At 37.3% G+C, this 20,509-nt stretch overlaps 1 protein-coding gene across 9 annotated transcripts in view; it reads right to left on the bottom strand.

The window, feature by feature from the left end:
- Mbnl2 (muscleblind like splicing regulator 2) overlaps nucleotides 1-20,509 on the bottom strand; it is a 153,215-nt gene that overhangs the window by 84,823 nt on the left and 47,883 nt on the right. For 8 of the 9 annotated variants that reach the window (XM_004870848.4, XM_004870844.4, XM_004870849.3 and 5 more), the window contains exon 2: nucleotides 18,522-19,299. The exons of the other annotated variant lie outside the window; for it this stretch is intronic. In XM_004870848.4, coding sequence (XP_004870905.1) covers nucleotides 18,522-18,695 — 174 coding nt within the window. In that variant the 5' untranslated portion in view covers nucleotides 18,696-19,299. The remainder of the gene's footprint in view (nucleotides 1-18,521; nucleotides 19,300-20,509) is intronic. 9 annotated transcript variants of the gene reach the window in all.

Below are 20,509 nucleotides of genomic sequence, written 5' to 3'. Positions count from 1 at the left end.
ACAATCCAAAGATCAGTTCGGGCTTGCATCTATTTGAACAGTTTATGAAATGGGAACTTTTATTCCTTATGGTATGATTGTGCACTTCTACATATTCAACAAAGATAAGTTTTCTCATAGATCTCATATATTGGCCTTGTTTTTTACATAGAAATAGGGCACTTCCTCTTCAACATGCCAACTCTGAATATTTGGAGAGGATTATCATGTTTCCTTGAATCTTTCTTTCTCCAGAATAAACATAACCAGTTCATTCCTATTTTTTTCCACATACTGATTGCTCTTTCCTCCCAAGGAATGACACCATAATATTACCAATAATAATAAAACTGGCAATAACTGGGATTGTTGCCAGGCGTGGTGGCACATGCCTGTAATCCCAGCACTTGGGAGGCTGAGGCAGGAGGATTGCTGAGAGTTCGAGGCCAGACTGGGCTATATAGTGAGTTCAGGGCCAGCTTGAACTACAAAGGGAGACCCTGTCTCAAAAAAACCCCAAAAAAACCCCCTGGGATTGTTGTTGTTTTAGTTTACAGGCACAGTTAACACCTTACAGACTGTTGTCTTGTAGACACTGCAATTGAAGTTGACACAGGAACAAGAAGTCAGGGAGTGTGTGCAGGTGCCTGATCCTTTTTATTTTTTTATCCTGATTTGGAAAAAGTGCTATCTATGGAGTAACATAGTTTTGTGCCTTATTTGTTCCTTATAAGACATATATAAACTTCCAGTAAGACCTTCAGGGATATATAACAGATTTATACAGAACAACAGCATAAGAACAATTTCAGAGTAGGTGATGAGATCATTTAATATTTTTTAAACTTGGCTGTGCATCTGAATCATGGGAGTAGTTCTAAAAATACGGATTCCTGGGATTTATCCCCAGACTTGCTGAACAGGCACCTCACACTTGGGAATTACTAGCATAGGGTATGCACCATGAAGATCAGTCTTTCCTCCTAGCTAAATTCTCCCTGGCTCATGAAGCTCTCTGTCATTATACTTTTTGGCTGCCTATTAAATGCATTTAGGCACATCTATCTCTTTTCTTTAAAAAACTCTTCTACTAGTAATTTGTACCAAATAGTTTAATATTTAATTGTTAGTTTTGCATGGCTTTGTGTCTCCTCAGTTGGTTTAGAAAATCCAAATTTCCAAGTCTCTCCTGAGGGATATGGCAATATACTGAATAGATTCATTGATGGATTGATGAAGCATTTGGGAGGATATAGCAGAAAAAAGAGAAAGAGGAGGCAGACACAGGAACCTGGTTGGAAATGTTTTAGACAAGGGGGATTTAAGGAGGGCCTTTCTTTCCCATTATGCTTGTGGCCTACCAGATATAAGTGATAGAGTTTGATTGCCTCTGTTTCAGCAAATCTGATCTTTGGAGATGCTAGACCAATAATCTACAAGATAACACTGTATTAATATGGGCATTAGGTTTATTCATTTGAGGTGCATGAATCCTATTACTTTTGGTGCATTTTGTTCACCTCACATAGTGAGAGTGATGATCTAGACTGTAGACCCCTGTTAAAAGTTCCAAAATAAGGATCCAGAAGTCCCTTAGATACTTACATAGACAGATACACATATGCATACACACTTATATATGAAGCATGATGATGAAAAGATCAGCAATGGTATCTTTATGCTAAAGAACAAACTAGACAAAGGGTTAAATGTATGTGATACAAGGCTGAACCTTTAAAATGCCACAAAAGTCAGTAATCACCAAGCACAGGATAACACAGTATCACTCTATGGAAACAAAGGTTGTTAGAATTACATGGAGATACATGAGTAGATTAAACTTCCTTGTAATACTATAACTCTGGCGGGCCCAGGAGACAAAAATAAATAATTATAGACATAAAGCACTTGAATTATATAATGTCTGAAAAAATATCCACACATTGGTATAAGCTTCTACCTTAAGAACAGGAGATGCATTTTCTCAGGTGTCATGTACTACCTACAAACTTTGATAGTAATCTGGACTAAAACAATATTTCCATGCATTTATGAAGTAAAAATTGCACAATCTTGTTATCTAAGTCAGTAAATATTACTAAAAACTAATAGTGGAACTTTAAAGGGGAAAAAAACCCCGAATTACTTGAGTATTTTAAAATAGCTGTAAAAGTAATGATTGAGTTAAATAAGTTAAACTGTAACAAATGTGAGATTATTATTTAACAAAAACTTATGAGATAACAGTAATGCTGTTTTATATAGTAGATATGTCTTAAAGTAAAAAGAATTTTGAGAAAATAACCCAATATTCTACTCGGAATTTAGGGAAAAAAGACAAAACAAATAAGGAATGATGGAGAAAGAAAATAATAAATATAAAAGTAAAAAAAAAAGAAGTGTAACAATAAATTATCTTTTGTAGAATTGGTAGCTAAGAGTAAATATGTGTTTTTCAGATAAAATAGATACATCTTTGATTAACTTAATTTGAAAAGGAAAAGGAAAAAAGTAAATTATAAAATATATCTATTAAATAATAAAGAGAAGACTGACGTATAACATGAGTGATAAAGTTGGAAACCCTAGGTAAACAATTTTTTAAGAAAATGTAAGTCAATATGAACTTAATGAAAACAAAATCTATAAGAAAAAAGAAATGCAACTACTTATCATGAAGGTATTTGTACTTTGAATGGAGATTTTAGATATTTTCAGTAGGTAGGGGGTTCCCTGAAAAAGGAATTTCGATCTTGACAACAATTTTTAGAATATGATTAAAGAAGTGGATTTAAAGTTCCTGTCAGAATAACCTGGAATTTTACTTAAGAGTTGAAACTGGAAATAAATAGTTCTGGAAAGCAAATGATGAGACAGAACTTTCTATTTAAAATACTTAAGAAAAAGTTAATGGGCTGGGGATTTAGCTCAGTGGTTTCGCCACCTGCTATGCAAGCGTGAGGACCCGAGTTCGATCCCCGGTACCAAAAAAAAAAAAAAAAGTTAATGAGATTTAATCTCAAGATCTCAAGACCATGGAAAAACCAAATATAACTGGAGCTTCAATTATATCAGGTACTTTGAGAAAGATTTTAATACATAAGCGGCCTAATATTGAAGTCTGCACAGATAATAAACCAAGTTCTCCTTGGAGCTCTGATCTACAGCCAGCCCCTCAACAAATGGAGAGGAGTCTTTGAAGACCTTAAGAAAAAAGTAATCGGGTCTGGTGTGTTTGGTGGAGTTTGCCTAGAACCCAGGAAGGCCTGGGTTCCATTCCCAGCAGCACAAAAAGATGAGAGGAGAGAAAGAGAGAGAGAGAGAGAGAGAGGATGATACCAAGACAGAGAGTCAAAGATAGGAGAGAAAAAGAATGAGGAGGAGGAGGAGGAGGAGGAGGAGGAGGAAGAGGAGAGTAAGAAGAGTAAGAAAGAGAAAAAGAGAGACAGACACAGGAGGGACATACTCTTAAGAGGAAAGTGCAGTCCCCTCTTCAATGTCTAGATGACATGAAGGTGAATAACAAATGGAAACAGGATGCGTATCAATGGATTCTTTTAATAACTCATCATGGTGCATCTTTCCTAATAATTCTACTTCCAAAGTATATTTCAAATCTACACACATTCCCTGTCTCTGCCACCACCACCCTAGTTAGGAGCTATTGCCAGGAGTTTGGAAGATGCAAAAGCTCCACAACTCCCCCAGGCATGTGGCCCTCCCACAAGAGAAATCTGAGCCTGTTACCCCTTTGCTCAAGTCTTATGCTGGGCATAAAATGCACACTCCTACACAGCTCCTCTTATTTATTGTCTCGAGCTTCTTGTTTCCAGGAATTGGCAAACTTCCCTTTCCAGGCTTAGCACTTTCTTTTCTCTTCCCTGAGAAGCCCTTCACCCTTCTCAGGCCTGCCTCCTCCTTTACATCTCAGCTCTGAAAGCTACTCTTTAGAGAAGGCTTTCCACCCTCCTGTCTGTACAAATCCTCCTCAGTCACTATTTCTTGTAAATACATATATGTATTAAAGAAAGATAAGAATACTCTTATCCCAATATTTTCCACATGTCAGCTCCTCTTAATGGCTGGGTGCCTGAAGGGAATGGAAGAGAAGCTAGGTGAATTAACTGTCTGAAATGAGCACTGCTACTGATTAATTTTAGATTCTGAGCATCTAGGTCAGGGCTTAGTTTCATGGCAGGTGTAGAAATGATCTCTTTGGTGTCATTAATGATTTTTATAAGGGCTAGGACCACTTGAAATATTCTTTGGCCGTGAGAAGTGAGAAGTGAACAGGATGGACATTTTTTAAAAACCTACATGTACTGTATTCTATTTTTCAACAAGTCAGCTTCTATATTAAGATTGATTACTAATGTACCTTAGCAGACACATCACTCCTTCAGTCAAAAATTAGACACAATATTTTTTAAGAATAAGAAATGCTCTGGCTAGGTAATAATAATTTAAGTGAAATATAAATAGGTCTAAAGTTGAATCTAGTCATTCTGTTTTTGATTTAACTAGGTTAAGGTCTCAGAGTCGTTTTCTTTTCCCCTGGAAATATTTCATCTTCTACAGGGCTTAACAGTCAATGTAGGAATATGACCCGAATCAAGAAAGTGGTCCCATTGGTCCTAACCCTAAAACGCTGGTTTGGTTGGACAGGATGGCTTAGGTAAGTTTGATTGCAGATAATATGTCAGTCTCTACTCACTCCTTTGGTCCCAAAGGTCAGCACTCATTGGGAAGACTTTGTCCTGAAAGTATCAATTTTATTCTCGGTCATGACAGGGCTAGAGTAATACACACTGGACTATAATCGTTGAGCTGGAAGAAATTGAATCAAACCAAGTGCAAAGAATATGCTATTTAGTATTAGTGGGGTCAGTTCAGTTGTGAAATGGGTGAAGCTCATTGTTGGTGGAGCCCCTGCAGAGCAAGGCTGGTCTCCACAGCCCCAGAGTTGTGCCCCCTGCCATGGTGTAGACCTTGGCATTGTCTGACACCTGTCCTGGGCTTCTTGAGGTCTTGCTTGGGGTCACAGAAACAAATGCATTCTAGGTCTCAAGGTCTCCACAGGGGCTCTCCTCTCCCCTACTTTCAAATGAAAAATAGTTTATTGGATGGATCAAAGTGTCCTCATTTGATAGCAGAAAAAAGTTTGAGGAACTTTGAGAGTCCTCCCAGGTAACATGTGGATTAACAATAACTTTGTTATGACAAAACAATTACAGTGTTTAGAACTCAAAGGAGAGAGGCTGAGGGTGTGGATTTCAGTCAAAGTAGTATAGAAGGGTAGATCCTTGCCTTTGAATTTTATGGAGCACTAATACTTAATAGGTAGAGTAGGAAACTGACATGTCACCTACTTTTTCTTTTGCCAAGCAAGGGCATTAAGGGAAAAGGGACTATAATACTCATCTAAGATAATCATTTTATAAAAGAAAGAAATATTGTGATGGCGTAAAAATAAAAAGGAAACAATCTCAGAATAAAAAATAACTTTTAAATGGGATTAACTTATCTTCATGGGAAAAACATAGTTCAATGTCCTTATTTTATAACAGATTAGTGAAAACTTTATCAAATACCAATGGCAGTTTAAAGTCAGGCTTTTAAAAGGGAACTGGAGAGTTGCCAACGCTGGCCCAATGAACTACTCTATGAATTTTAATAGCTTTTAGTTGACTGTAGGAAGTCTCCAGGTGACCTTCCTGTTAGGATAGCTAGGAATATGAACATGGCCCACAAACACCTTTTGAGTTGTAAACCAAAAATCCCTATTTGTACAAAGCCTTTAACACTGATATTTTTCTGTCTGTACATAAATGGAAGAAACTGAACAATAGGTTGCCAGACAAGTGATATGAATTTTATTGGAACAGTCTTATCTAAAAGTTTAGGATTTAAGAATATATTTATCCACATATGATTGTGCATCCAGTAGCTGCCAGGTACACTGGGGTACAGGAATGAGATCACGACATCACAGCTTTACATCTTAGTGGTGGAGACAGATAATGGAGACACACATAGATAACACCACTCAAGTGTAAAGTTCTGGGGCTGCTTTTGTGGGTAGGTGTGCGATATTTAATAAAGATCAGACTAAAGGGAAGATCTAAGGCTTGCCGTCAGCTGGAGAAAGAACATCTCAGGAGATGCGAAAAGCCAGGGCAGAGGCCCTGCAGAGTGAACAAGCCCATGCATGAGACTAAGCAGAGTGGCTGGGAGAGAATGGCCAGCCTATGGGGCCAGACCATATTGGACCTTAGGGGTCTTTGGATTTCAGGAATGGAATGGAAAGCTAGGAGAAGGTTTTCAACAAGAGAGTGGCATGCTGAGACTTCTGTTTTGAAATGGTCACCTGGGGTAGGGAATGGCAAAGAGAGAGGTCTTGGGAGTATTTAATGGACCTATGAACCACCGTTGGCTATGGTAGAAGTGACGGAAATTGTTCCAGTTTCAGATGTGCACAAAAACAGAGAGAATAGGACTTGCAATGGATTGGATATAGCAGTAATGGTAAAAAAAAAAAAAAAAAAAAAAAGTACTCAATTAAGCCAGGCTTCAAAGTGTTTGATCTGATCAACTATATGAATGATACCATCTATGGCGAAGGAGATAACTGAGGAAAGAAGGGAGAAAGGTGAATTTGGAAGTTGTTAGTGAACATAGTGAATTTGAAAGGTCACTTTCATGCCCAAGTAAGCAATGGGTACATGGGGAGAAAGCCGGGCTGGAGACAAAAGTTAAGTGATATTTAACAGGTAGAAAATGTTTGTGGTCAATGTATCAGATGAGGTCACCTATGAAGTTAAGTTTTCTGGTAGATGGGCCAGCACATCCAAAGGCTTGAAGGCAAGGACAAGCTTGGGGAGTTCTAAGAACAGTAAGTGTCCACTGTGAATGTGAAGGAATGTGGAGAAGAGGTTCAGGGATTGCATCTGGGGAGACTCCAGCATTTGGAGGTCAGGAGAAAGGGAAGACACAGAAGGAGCAGCCAGGGAGGGAAGGAAAAACTACATGAGAGAGAATCACCAAATCATTGTGAATCAAGTCTTTCAAAGATGTTTAAGGCAGTTTATGAATTCACTGTGCCCTCAGTGAAGTCTATCAATGGAAGAAGCAGTGACACTGGGATAGTCATGATTTTTAGCAGGCTCTGTCATGTGATCAATATTTGTTTGTTTATTTTAGAGGTAAAACGTGGCAGTCTGCAGGCTGAATGCCTCCTGTTAATGTGGTTTGTTTGGACTTTAAGGTTTAAAAATATTTTAATGGATTGGCAAGATTCAGAAATTGGGACGCCTCACATAGAAATTCAGATCTCTGGCTCTTAAAAACCAGCTGGATTATCACAAAGCATCAATACCTGTTTGTTTCCTATGGGTTATGTGCTCTTCAGTTAATTTTCTGCAGTTCCTAGAAATCCCTGAGTCTCCACAACACTGAAAGCTGAGTCACTAGTTCCTTTTCAGTTTGCACCTTGGTATGGTTTGGATCAGAAAGGTCTCCTCAAAGGCCCATGTGTTCAGAAGTGGAGCTTTGGGAGATGATTAGATCAGGAGGCACTAACTTCATCAATAGATTAAAGCACTGATGTATCCATAGCTGAATAGGAGGTGGGGCTTGGTTAGAGGAGGTGAGTTACTGGGAGTGTGACTTAAGAGAGTGTATTCTTGTCCCCCATCCATTCCTCTTGCTCTGGCTCTCTTACATTCTCTTTGCTTTCTGGTCATGGGTTAAGCAGATTTTCTCTGCCAAGTTCTTCTACCGTGTTTCTGCCTTGGAGTCAGCTGACCATGGACTGACACCTCTGAAATCATGAGCCAAAATAAGTCTTCTCCTTTAAGTTCTGTGTATCAGATATTTTGCCTCAGCAACGGAAGGGTGACAGACACCTAGCACACACCTCTAGTTCAGTTAAAGGGGAAATGAATGAATGAATGCATACAGTAATCCCTCATTGTCCATGGGGAACTTTTTCCAAGACCTCTTTAGATACTAACACCCTCAGATTCTCAAGTCTTTTACATAAAGTGGTAAATATTTTCATAAAACTACACACATCCTGTTATACACTTTAAATCTTCCCTGGATTACTTACAATAATTAATACAATGTAAATGTTATATACATAGTTATACTATATATTTAGGGAATGACAAAGGAAAATGGTCTGTACATATTAGGTATACAAGTAATATTTTTTCAAATATTTTCAATCTGCAGTTGGTTGAATCTTTGATGCAGAGCCCTAAGATATGAAGGAAGGACAAACTAACTCTACTTATAACTAAAGCACCTGGAACTCAGAGAGGTGAAATGATACATAGATTGTAATTCAGCAAAACCATGGTTTGGGTGCAGATTCTCAGCTCAGGGCTTTTATTTGAAATCTTTGCTTCCTATTGTTTAATTACATTTTTTTTAAATCCTAAAATAAAAATAAGTTTTAATGAAAGAAAAAGGGATGGGCAGAATGCTGTTTCCATTGTTAAAACATTAAGCAAATCCTTTAACATGATAAATATTTCTTTCTCCTTAATCTCTATTGAGAAATGGTTTCATAGAACTGGTATACAAGCTGATAAAAGTTAGCCTCACTGCCCAATATAAAATGAGTAATAAACAAATGTAATTATTTAAAATATAATTAAATGAAAACTGATGTTGTGCTCCTTTCATTTTTAGATAAAAATAACTTTTGTCATTCTTCCCTACATATTATTTTTACCTATTCTAAGAAGTTTTAGCCCCACAAGATTGTCATCAGAAACATCCAGTGTCATCATTCCTTCTTTTCCTTAGTGCCAAATACTCTTTGGAGTTCTTTCTGCCTCGTTTCTCTTATCAACTCCAATCATTAAACTCGAATTAGAGCATGGTGTTTGATTTCTGATGCTTTTCAGATTTATTTATTATTGCCACGAGTTGAGTTGTGTTGTCCCAAAATATACACTGAAGTGCTAACTTCCAGTTCCTCAGAATTTGACTTTGTTTAGAAATAGATTCGTTGCAGATGTAATTGATGAAGATGAGGCCACACTGGAGAAAGGTGGGCCCCTAACCTCATCTAACTGGTATTCTTACAAGATGGGAAAATGTGGGCCCAGCCTCAAAACAGGAGGATTCAACACAGAAAGATGACTATGTCACAGATAAAAATGTGAAGACACAGAGAAGTTAGAGTAATGCTGCCACCAGTCAAGGATGCCTAGGGCTACCAGAAGATGGAAAAGGCACAGAGAGACCAGGGCCCTGCAAATACCTTGATTTTGAACGACTAGCCTCAAGAACTATGAGAGAATACTACAGCCCTGACAGTCCTAGGAAGCTAATACAGATATTATCTTGCCTGACTCTGAATTTTAATGTAGGTGTTGTGCTGAGGGAAGCTTATTCTCCAGGAAAGTGCATCATCTACTGTGCATGTGTGCTGGCCCTCACTGAGACATTTAGGCTGAAGCTTGATGCCTTGAGACTCCTAATTTCTTCCCTCACTCACCGTATCAGAACTAATTCCACCTGCTTTTACATAGGGCTTAGTGGTCCTCTTGTCCTGAGAGCTACACGTTTCTCCTTCAATAGTACAAAGTATCTTGAAATAGTAGGAAGAAGTTGACACTAATCTTAGCTCTAGTCAAATCTGTGAAATAACCAAAAGGCTTCTTCAATGATCCTTTGTGCCCATTTTAATGTTTCTGAGTTCTCCTTAGATGAGGGTTTCCTAACTTGCAATCTGCCCATAGTTTTTAGAGGCAAACATGAGTGGGTGCTTTCCTAGTTTTGGATATTAGACTTAATTCATGAAGATGTCACACTTCCCTACAGCCAGAACAAGAAAATAACAATAATGACAAACAGGCCAAGAGTTCAGGCCCTGGTGGTCAAGTTTTTTGCCTGGGGAACAAGGCATTGAGGGGCCTGGAGCAGTGGCTTGAGGTGAGAGCAGGATGAAGAATTTGGATCTAGACATGTGGAATTGGAGGTGCAGTGGCCATTCAGATGGAGATGTTCATTAGGCAGCTGGAGCCACCGAGGTTCCTGGAAAGGGCAAACACCAGATTAGGAGTTCATTGGCACAGAGGTGGAACTGAATCCATGAATGAAGATAAGCTTCCAGTGCTAATGACTGAGTCTGAAATAGGAAAGTCCACTCCAGAGTCCTAGAGGACAGCCACAGTTAGGGAGCAAGGTGAGAAACTGGCGGCATTAGAGATAAAATAGGAAGGAAGGTGGGAGCAGGCAAAGGAACTCCGAAAACACCGTGGGGAAAGGATTCTCTAGAGATGACCAACCCTGCACAGTGAAACAGAGATGTTAAAATGCTGAATGTCACACAAACATTTTAAATTGAGAGGTTGCTAGTGATCGTCAGAAGTCCATGTGGAATAGTTATGGAGATTCCTTTATTAATTTATGCTTACTTTAAATGTATTTTGGCTATATGCTGGACAGATGCCATGCCAGGGCTCATGGTCCTCTTTTGGAACTCCATCTTTTGGAAGCTCATAGGCTTATTCTAGAACCCTGACTTCCAGTAATGAACAGAAGTGGAGGTCTGAGAAGTGTTGGGCAGGAGTGCACAGGGAGGTGGCTGATTTGCCAGGAGGGCAGAAGCCGGATGACAGAGAAGTGGACTTGTGATGCAAGAAGTACAATTGGTGGCTCCAAGAACCTTTCAAGCATGGATCAGTGCTGCATTAAAAGCTGGTGGAAACATTTCAGAACCACGTGGACACACACACACACACGCATGCACACACACATACACATGCCCCAATGCATGGGCACAAAATCATTTTTATTACACAGATCTAGTAAATGATGCAATATATATCTGTACACTGAGACAAACAAAAATAAATAACATGTGCCTTGCTTCCTCTTGCAGTTTCTCTCTTTTTAAAATATTTAAATTTCTAGTTCTTAAATAGATTTATTCCTGGGGGCTTCTATTTTTGAATTTTTGTTTGTACTTCAATACACTAAACTTGTCAAACACGAATACTATGAAGCTATTAGGCATTTTACAATTAATTATATCAATGACTTACTCTGTAAGAAGAGTCAGGAGAAGGGAAGCGATAGTGCTGGCTTTGGAGCCACACAGACATGGGGCTCAGTCCCCTTTCTACCACTTACAAGTTTGGAGTTACAACTGAGTTATTTAAATTTTTGAATCTATATCTGCATAAATGAGGTTGGGCGAATACCATTTACTTGATAGAGTTATTGCAAGGACTAGCCCATGTACGAAAAGTACCTCACATAGAGTAGGTTCCATACGACTGCAATGATTACTATTGGTAGTGAATAATTTGTCTGAGATTACATTTGCAAATCAGGCAAAATTAGGCATGTAATTTAGAAAACACATGAGCAATTTCTGTAAATCACTAGCCTCTATTTAAGGGTCCAGTAGCAATTCTAGCACATGATTTTAGGAACCATCCAGAATGGCCTGATATGTATCACTTTTAATTTTGAAATTGTCATCCATGTATACTAAGACTAAATTTTATTTGCCATCAAAGATAAATGAGCTAGATTTTCTCTTTTTACATCTGAAATTTAGAGAGAATGAGAGAGCAGGAAAAAATAGTTTCCACATCACTTGCAGCTTAAATTACTCTGAGAGGAAAATCAAATTATTTACTTGTCAATTTTTCAATGTTGCTTTATACCTCCAGAATCACATCTGTGTCTTGAAATTCCTGCACAGAGCTCCCTGATTTGAAAACTACTGGGATACTGGCAACAGGGCCAAGTACATGGCCACACAAGTTATGTACCATTCAACTCCAGGGGTTTGTAGATCACAACATAGACACTACAATGAGAAATCGTCCTTGTACTGCAACACAGCCCTGTATAGTCATATTCTACAGCCATGTCTGAGAAGCTTGAATACTTGCCTGATGAACATGCTCTACCACTGAACAAATATTGATTGAGTATCTATTATGTATGAGACACTATTCTAGGCTCTGAAGACACCAGTGATCCCAGCAGACATGATCTCCATCCACGTACAGCTAACCTCCTAGCAGAATAGAGGGAGGAGGCAGATAAAAACCAATAAACCAAAGCCCACAGACAAATAATGATCCAGAATATCAAGTGCTGGTAATTGTTGGGGAGAACAGGAAGGCAGAGTGAGAAGGAAGTGGTGTTCCTGCAATGGTGGAGTCAGTCTTTGTATTAATGCTGGCTGAAAGACTTCACCAATCTGTCTTTTTTTATCAGAAGCCTGAAGGAAATGAGGGTGCTCCCTGTTTTTATAATTGAGGCAGGAGTGCTTCAGGGAGAGCACAGAGCAAGCTCAAATGTCCAAAGACGAAGCCTAGGGGCATATGGAGGGGACAGCAAAGACACAGGGCTGGAGCGGACTGGATAAAAGACCTGCAGAAATGAAGTCAGATGGTTGGGCTGGGCAGCAGACCCATCTCATAGGGCCTTCCCACATCTATAATGTTGGTCTGTGTGAGACCAGAAGCTACTGGAAAATCTTAAACAGAGAAGTGACATCATTTGATTCAGGTGTGCAATGAATCCCACTGTCTTTCTTTGAACCAATTCTTATTAAGAAAAGTTACATCTGAATTCTAAAAATTTTCTACACAGTTTCTCCAAATACTGAGTAGTTTCAACGAAAATTAGCAATATGATTTTGAAAACTGTTTCCTTTTTTTAAAGCTAAGTTTGAATTCAAATGTTTAAGTGAATAAATAAAAAATGAAAATGGCAAATACCAAACCTTAATCTCAGTAAACATTAACATTAGTTCATATATGTCTTTCCAGATGTTTCAATTTGCATTATAGTCCAGGTCAATTCCTGTCAGTTACAAGAAAAAGAATATGAAAAGAAAATCTCAACGATCTTAACTTTGAGGGAAAATGTTTTATGGCTCAGAGAGGCACTGGGGATGTGGTTAACTTCATCAAGACTTTTGCTGCAAGTGAGTTCATTGCTCAAGAAACAATTTGCATTTTGTCAAGTCAACCTAATGTGTGTTCTGGAATGTAATCTGGCCTTCTGAAAAATATTTAAGTGGTATCTATGGCTCATCATCATACTGAAACTTTCAAAACAAAATCAACTGCTTGCATGTGTTTCTCATAAATTGCAACAAGGTAACATTGGTGAATACTATACAAATGTCACTGTAAGAACTCTGCTATAAACTGGCAGGATACAAAATCAACACACAAAAATCAATAGCGTTCCTATTCACCAATAATGAACCCTAGCCAAGAAAGAAATCAAGGAAACTATTCCATTCATAATAGCCTCCAAAAATACCCAGGGATCAACCAAACTAAGAAAGTGAAGGCCCTCTGTAATGAAAATTATAGAACACTGAAAAAGACACTAGAAAATGAAAAGACCTTCCTTGTTCATGGGTTGGTAGAATTAATATTGTTAAAATGGCCACATTACCAAAGCCATCTACAGTTTCAGCACAATCCCTATTAAAAGAACACCATTCTTCACAGAACTAGAAAAAATTCTTACATTCATATAGAGGCAAAAAAGACCCAGAATAGCCAAAGCAATACTGAGTAAAAGACCAGTGTTGGAGGCATCACAATATCTGATTTCAAGTAGTCCAAAAAGCCATAGTAACAAAAAGAACATGGTACTTGAACAAAAACAAACGTGCAGCTAAGTGGGATAACAGAAGACATATAAACCAACTTCTGCAATACAGCCATCTGAGTTTTGCAAAGAGGCCAAAGAAGACAGCTTCTTTAACAAATGATGTTGAGAAAACTGGATATCCACTGAAACTAGTTCCAGTGACTAGACTAAAACTAGTTCCCTATCTCTGACCCTGTACTAAAGTTGAATCTAAGTGGAGCAAAGGCCTAGAAATGAGACCAGAAACTGAATCTACTGGAAAAAAAAAAACAAAAAACTTAAAGGAAACTCCTGAAGCCTATAGGCACAGGCAAAGATTTCCTGTGTAGGACTCTGACAGCACAATAAGTAACTGCAAGAATCACAAAAGGGATTATATCAAATTAAAGAGCTTCTGCACAGCAAAGGAAACAGTCAAAAGTGTGAAAAGACTATCTGCAGAGTGGGAGAAAATCTTCACTAGCTGCTCTTGTGACAGAGAATTACTATCTAGCATCTATAAAGAACTCAAAAAATTAACTTAAAACTCCCAAATAATCCAATCAATAAATGGGCAAATGAATTGAATAGATATTTCTCAAAAGAAGAAATACAAATGGCCCAAAATTATATAAAAATGTCAAAATCTTCAGCCATTGGGGAGATGCAAATCAAAACAATTTTGAGATTTCATCTCACTCTAGTGAGAACGGCTATTATCAAGAACACAAACAAAACAAAACAATAAATAGTGGAGAGGATATGGTAAAAAGGAACTCTTCTACAGGGTAGGTAGGAATGTAAACTAGTACAACCACCATGGAAATCCATATGGAGGTTGCACAAAAAACTAAAAGTAGAAATACCATTGGTCCAGCTATACCACAGAATTAAAGACACAGACTATATCAAAACGTACATGCCCATGTCTACAGTGGTGCAATTCATAATAGCTAAGCTATGGAGACAGCCTCATGCCTGTCGACAGATGAATTCATAAAGAAAATGTGGAATATTATTCAGCCATAAAGATAAATGAAATCATGTCACTTGCAGGAAAATAGATGGAACTGGAGACTATCATGTTATATAAAATAACCCAGTCTCAGAAAGTTAGATATCCTATGTTTTCTTTTATATGAGAAATCTAAAAAAGTAAATAGAAGAAAAATGACAGGAAACTAGAAGACAGACTTTCAGAGCTGGAGAAGGGGATTAGGAGTACAGGTCTCTTTCCAAAGACTTCAGTAACTTTCCAATGTTCAAAAATTTGTTTTATTATGCAATTATGGAATATTTACTCATACATACAAACAACTGATAACAATAAGAAAACTCACAATTGAGTTGTCCCTATATCCACAGGCCAGAACAGGTTCCTCTCACAGTTATATCAATAAATACTCCATGGGGGCAGGGGAAGAAGGGAAGGAAAAAATATGAGAAAAGGAGGAAAAAACAGAAACAATGCTTTTGTAGGGGGGTGGGGGGTGGAAGGGAAGGAAGGAAAATGGGGAAAAAAACAAGATAAAAAAGAAAGAAAAAATACTCCATGGTGTTTGCAGAAAATATCTTGTAATAACAATACAATACCAATACAAAAATGGTATCTACCCCAAACCTTATTTTTTTTAATATGATGACTAATTTTTAGGACTGAGATATTATCACACACAGTTGATTCTGAGTTGGTCATATGAAGAGATGGACACATCTTTAAAACCAGTCATCACAATTATGGCTGTACTGGGAGACTTTATTATGAAGGGAAAGAAATCAACATCTCCACTTCCTATCATGTTCAGCTCTGGATTAAGCATGTGGGACATGCAGACAGGTATTCCTCGCAATAACCTTAAAAAATAGGAATTATTATATCAATTTTATATGAGGAACTTGAAGCCAAAGAGATAAAGTATTCTGTCTCAAATGAAATAGCTCTCCTATGCCCTGCCAGGACTCATCAAAGTTTGTTTGATTTTCGATCCCTGACCCATTCTCCCTATTATAAGCTGGCTCCATTGAGCAACACTGTCTCCTTTTATAGGGTGAATATTTCTTACATCAACTGCTCAGGGCCAGAAGCATTTCAGATTTTGGATATTTTCATGTTTTGGAAAACTTTTCTATAAGTAATGACACATCCTTGAAATGAGATACAAGTTTAAACAGAAAATTCATTTGTTTCAAACACACCTGATACATATCACCTGAAAGTAAAGTTATACAACATTTTAAATAATTTCTTGTATTTTGACTGCAAACTGTCACATGAGGTCAGGTGTGGAATTTTCCACTTGTGGTATCATTAGTGATCAAAAAATTTTGGATTTTGGAGCACTCCAGATTTCAGATTTTTTTGACTAGAGATGCTCAACTTGTATTAAATGTAATAAGGTTAAATAGTTTCACAATGATCATGAGGACTAGTTTTCTTTTTAGGTACTATTTTTATTGCCTTTCTAACTTGTCATTCCTATTGCAAGGACTTCTAATCCTAAAAGCAACCTTGCAATGTGATGATGAATTTTTGGAGCTGCTAGGGACTCTGCATACTTTAGTCATTTTTCTGCTGCATGTCCTCATTTTACTGAGGAGGGAACAGTTAATCAGTCATAAATAACCCACTCACACCCTCGAGGTGACTGAGTAGGTGTTTAGACTCAGGCCTGACTTATTCTTGTGCCTGTGGGGTCTTTTCACATTCTTTTCAGTTTGACAACTTTAAAAACATACAATATCACAAACAAATTAAGTAATCTGCAATTCTACAGCTCTAGAAGTGAACTGATAACTTGAAGCCATGTACAAACATGCTTCCAACTTGAATATGGGTCTCCTGGACAGTACCGAAAATGACTTAAGCCTCTTTTACTCGAATAGTGTTCCACATTCTCATGGATTCAGTTCATATTATTTTCACACAAAATATAACATAGTTCATAACCCTGGATGCATGTGCTGGACTCCTCAAACAAATGTGGTCCTGGGGAGCCCTCATCATTTAATGAATACAGGGAGCAAGGCCTCTGCTGGGAGTTTTTGCCCAGTTGATATTTGGGAAACATGTGGCCTTAGTAGGTTGGGAATATTTCCTGGTGTTTCTTCAATTGGATTTAAGGAATATAAAGCTTTAAGAAACTTATAAAAATAGTGATATTTAATATCAAATATCCAAGAACACTTGGGTTAATAAAGGAATTGCAGATGACCTAAAAATTAATTTCTCATCTCTGACCTGTTTCCATATCTTGAAGCTCTTATGATCCAATTTTAAATCTATACTGCTTTTCATAGTGAATGTTTCCATTGGTGATGATCATATAGGCAAAATCAGCCTGGTTTTGTTTTTTAGACTAAAGGTAAAATAAATAGTAATTTACAGAAGTACTTATACTGTTATTGTTTATATGAATTGTGATTTATCCATCTAGTCAGTTCAGTTTAGACTAGTCCAATAAACCTTTTATGATAAAAAGGAAATAAAACAGATAGCTCATGATGTAGATAAAACATCTAACTTGTCAAATTTTTACTCTTAAAAGTCTTCTTTTGGGCTATAAATGTATTATTCTGCTTTTAGTATATATATAAATTTTCCCTTTTAAAATACATAAATATATGATTTAAAGTCTTATATTTATAAGAGTTATAAAAGTTGATTGATAAGTCTCTTAAAACATAATACTCTCCGGGCCAGGGATTTAGCTCAGTGGTTCCGGCGCCTGCCTTGCAAGTGCAAGGTCCCGAGTTCGATCTCCGGTACCAAAAAAAACAAAACAAAACATAATACTCTAGATAAGATGAATTTCTCTTCAAAGACACAACCAGTCCCTTCAACACCCAAGAACAGGCTAAGTAAGGTGACTATTTGAGTAAACTCACAGCACTATGAATTCTCAAGTTATATATCAAGAGCATGAATAAATTTTAAACTGTTGAATAAGCTTACTGAAATTCTACAGAGACGGAAACATTATTTGTCTTACTTGATCTCTTGAGAGCAGTATCATCATGCCTTTAGGACTGCCTGAGACAATCTGGAACTCATAGCACCATAATTTTAGGGCTAAATAAACCCCAAGCACCCTGGGTTAAATCATTCCACATCTGTCAACTAGCTTATTCATTACATTCTCCCATTTCTTCAAGCCAACTCAGTATACAACTCAGGTCCCCCACCTTCCAAAACCTTTCTTGAAAGGCTCAGCTGGAATCCAGCTCTTTTCTGTGGTTTCTCATAGAAGGGTTCTCTCTGTTCCTCCTATAATGCATGAATGTCTTTCTCCTTCCTCTGTTGTTATTTGCTGATGCGCTGTATTTTCTCTACCAGACATGAGCTCATCAAGGGCCCTCTGAACCACATTAGTTTCTTTTGTTATATAACTTACTGATAGTAGGTTCCCAAGTACAGAGTATTGAATATATACTTAATAATTTCTGTTAGCCATAAAAAATTTTCAAAGAGAATGAAAGCACTATTAACAAGTATTTTAGAAAGCCCTTGGTCAAGAAAGAAAACCACAAGAATAGAAAATTCTTCAAGATGTAAGTCACGGTGACTGGCACATGAAAGTGACACATTCAATTTCTTCACCTTTATACACCCTCCAGAAGATCAAACGTTAATAAAATATTTATCTTCAGTTGTCACAAGACTGACTTTGATTTAAAACTCTTGGGTATGTGAATGTCATGCCAGTCCAGAAATACACCATCATGTAATTTTAATTTAAACACAGATGTGTAAAAAATTTATCAATCCCTGATATGAACAAATTTGAGGGGAAATCTCCCAGTCCACAAACAAGAATACAGTATCTCAAAGTGATTATTAAATTTCCATAAAAGTACAATGAAAAACATTCTGTTTGTGGTTTTGAATTGACATGTAAAATGCATTCACTTACCTTTAGGGAATCAAAGCAGGCAATTACTCTTCCATTTTCAACCTGACAACTTTTTGGGGGGTGAGCAAATTTGCATTCCTCATCGGAGCGTGAGCACGTTCCTCTCTGGAACTGTCTGCAGACTTCTAACGTCAGCCATTTTGTATCTCTGACTGGGGCAACGTTCAAAGCCATGATGAGAAAGTACTTTGGACTGTTAGTTTCTGTTAAAGGATGAAATCAATCCCAGTTTCAATGATTCCAAAACTACTGTTTTGAAAACTCCCACATGTAAGTCTGAAGGTAAGTGATAAATTTCTTAATGAAGTCCAATTCAGGAGACACAGTGGTGAGAGAATTTATTGGCAGGCAGTCACTCACCAATCAATATGCCCCACTTGAAGACTGAGGGCCGCAATAAAAGCATGCTCAGTGTCATCTCTGGCTTTCCGTGTCTCAGTCTCTTGACTGTTTTGGAGATATAACTGTTTTTAATAAAGTGACTTAAATATCATGGCACTCCTTTGGAGAATATTCAGTTTTGATGCTCAGAAATGGATGTTGCTGGAAAAGAAGCCTCTCAGATGTTCATATTTTAGTAGGATATTTCCTTCCTTCGTTCTTTTGAAATTCTGAAATTAAGCAACTAGCAAAGTCAGACAACTGAGGTATCTTCATCCACTCATAAAGTCAGGGTAAAGTGTACTTGACAGAAAAATGAGACATGAATGTAAAAAGAGCTCCCAGTCTGCAGTTTCCAGCAAAAGTGACTTCACACAGGCACTTTTAAATCATGAACCTGCAAAACACAAGAGAACATCAGCTTATGCCCAAACTCAATGAAATTGAGACTTGAACAAACTATTAAGCTCTTGTCTAGAATTTGCAAAAGTGCAGTTTAGAGCTTTGAATATAGTAAGGAAAGTTATACATTAAAAAAAGAGAAGAATATGCATCCGAAGCCGAATTGCAGAATGATCTAGGCAGTAGTCCAAAAGTTAGGAATGACTCAAACGGATGAGTGTGGCAGCCACAATAATTAAACCTTCTGCAACAATTCAATCTAATGTGCTTAATCGCAAACCAGTGTATTACCACTGTGGCTCCCAATTAATTTCACATTTAGGCCATTGATTTTATTGTAGGGAATTCTATAAACAATTATTTGGGATGTGTTTCTTCTATATAATGAAGATATTGTCATTTTGGATGAAGCGTGGGCTCCTACTCTTTGTGTTATTTCTAGTTTTCACAGACTTGACCTTCAAGGTAGATAGGTAGGAGCCTCTTGATATTTATTCTCTGATCTCTTACCATTCCCTCCCTCCTGTTGTTACTTGCTTAATGTTAGCATTCCCCTTATACTGTGAATACTTCTACAGTAAAAAGTATTTTTTATAGTTTCCTGTATCTCAGTTTCCTTGGTTCATGGCATCTATTAGGCCTCAAGAACTGTTTACTTACTAATTTAACTAATGACTAAATGAATGCAAGTTAATTTTAGTTGAGTTCAGTTTAGTTTTGAACTGAGACACAGTCTAAAAATATTCTCTTGTATGGATCCTGTAATTAAAACATCTGTATAACAAAAATGTAATAAGTTCAGATTTCTAAAGTCAGCACATTTCATTTCTCTTAATTTTTCCAAAGGTTATGAAATTATTCAAACATTAAAAATTTAACATTACCGGGATAAGTATGAATAAAAGATGATGGTCCAGAAGCTGGTCATTTTCAAAAACTGTATATACCATAAACTACCTTATATAATTGCTTAGCCTTGTCATCTTTCTAAAAATTGTACAGTTGAGAATTTAATGCACATTGAAAGTAGATTACAGTTGTGCTGAATAATGACATATTGGTCAATGACAAACCACACGTTTGTGGTCCCATAAGAGTATAATTAAGCTAAAAAATTTCTATCTCCTAGTGACATCTTAGCCATTGTAACTGTGTTTGTGTGATGCTGATGTAAACAAACCTGCTGCACTGCCAGTCAGGTAAAA

Source organism: Heterocephalus glaber, unplaced genomic scaffold (genome assembly GCF_053883595.1).
Source record: "Heterocephalus glaber isolate CG9 unplaced genomic scaffold, H.glaber_assembly_v1.0 deba00001577, whole genome shotgun sequence".
Taxonomy (NCBI): Eukaryota; Metazoa; Chordata; class Mammalia; order Rodentia; family Bathyergidae; genus Heterocephalus; species Heterocephalus glaber.
This window is presented reverse-complemented; position numbering and strand designations above follow the sequence as displayed.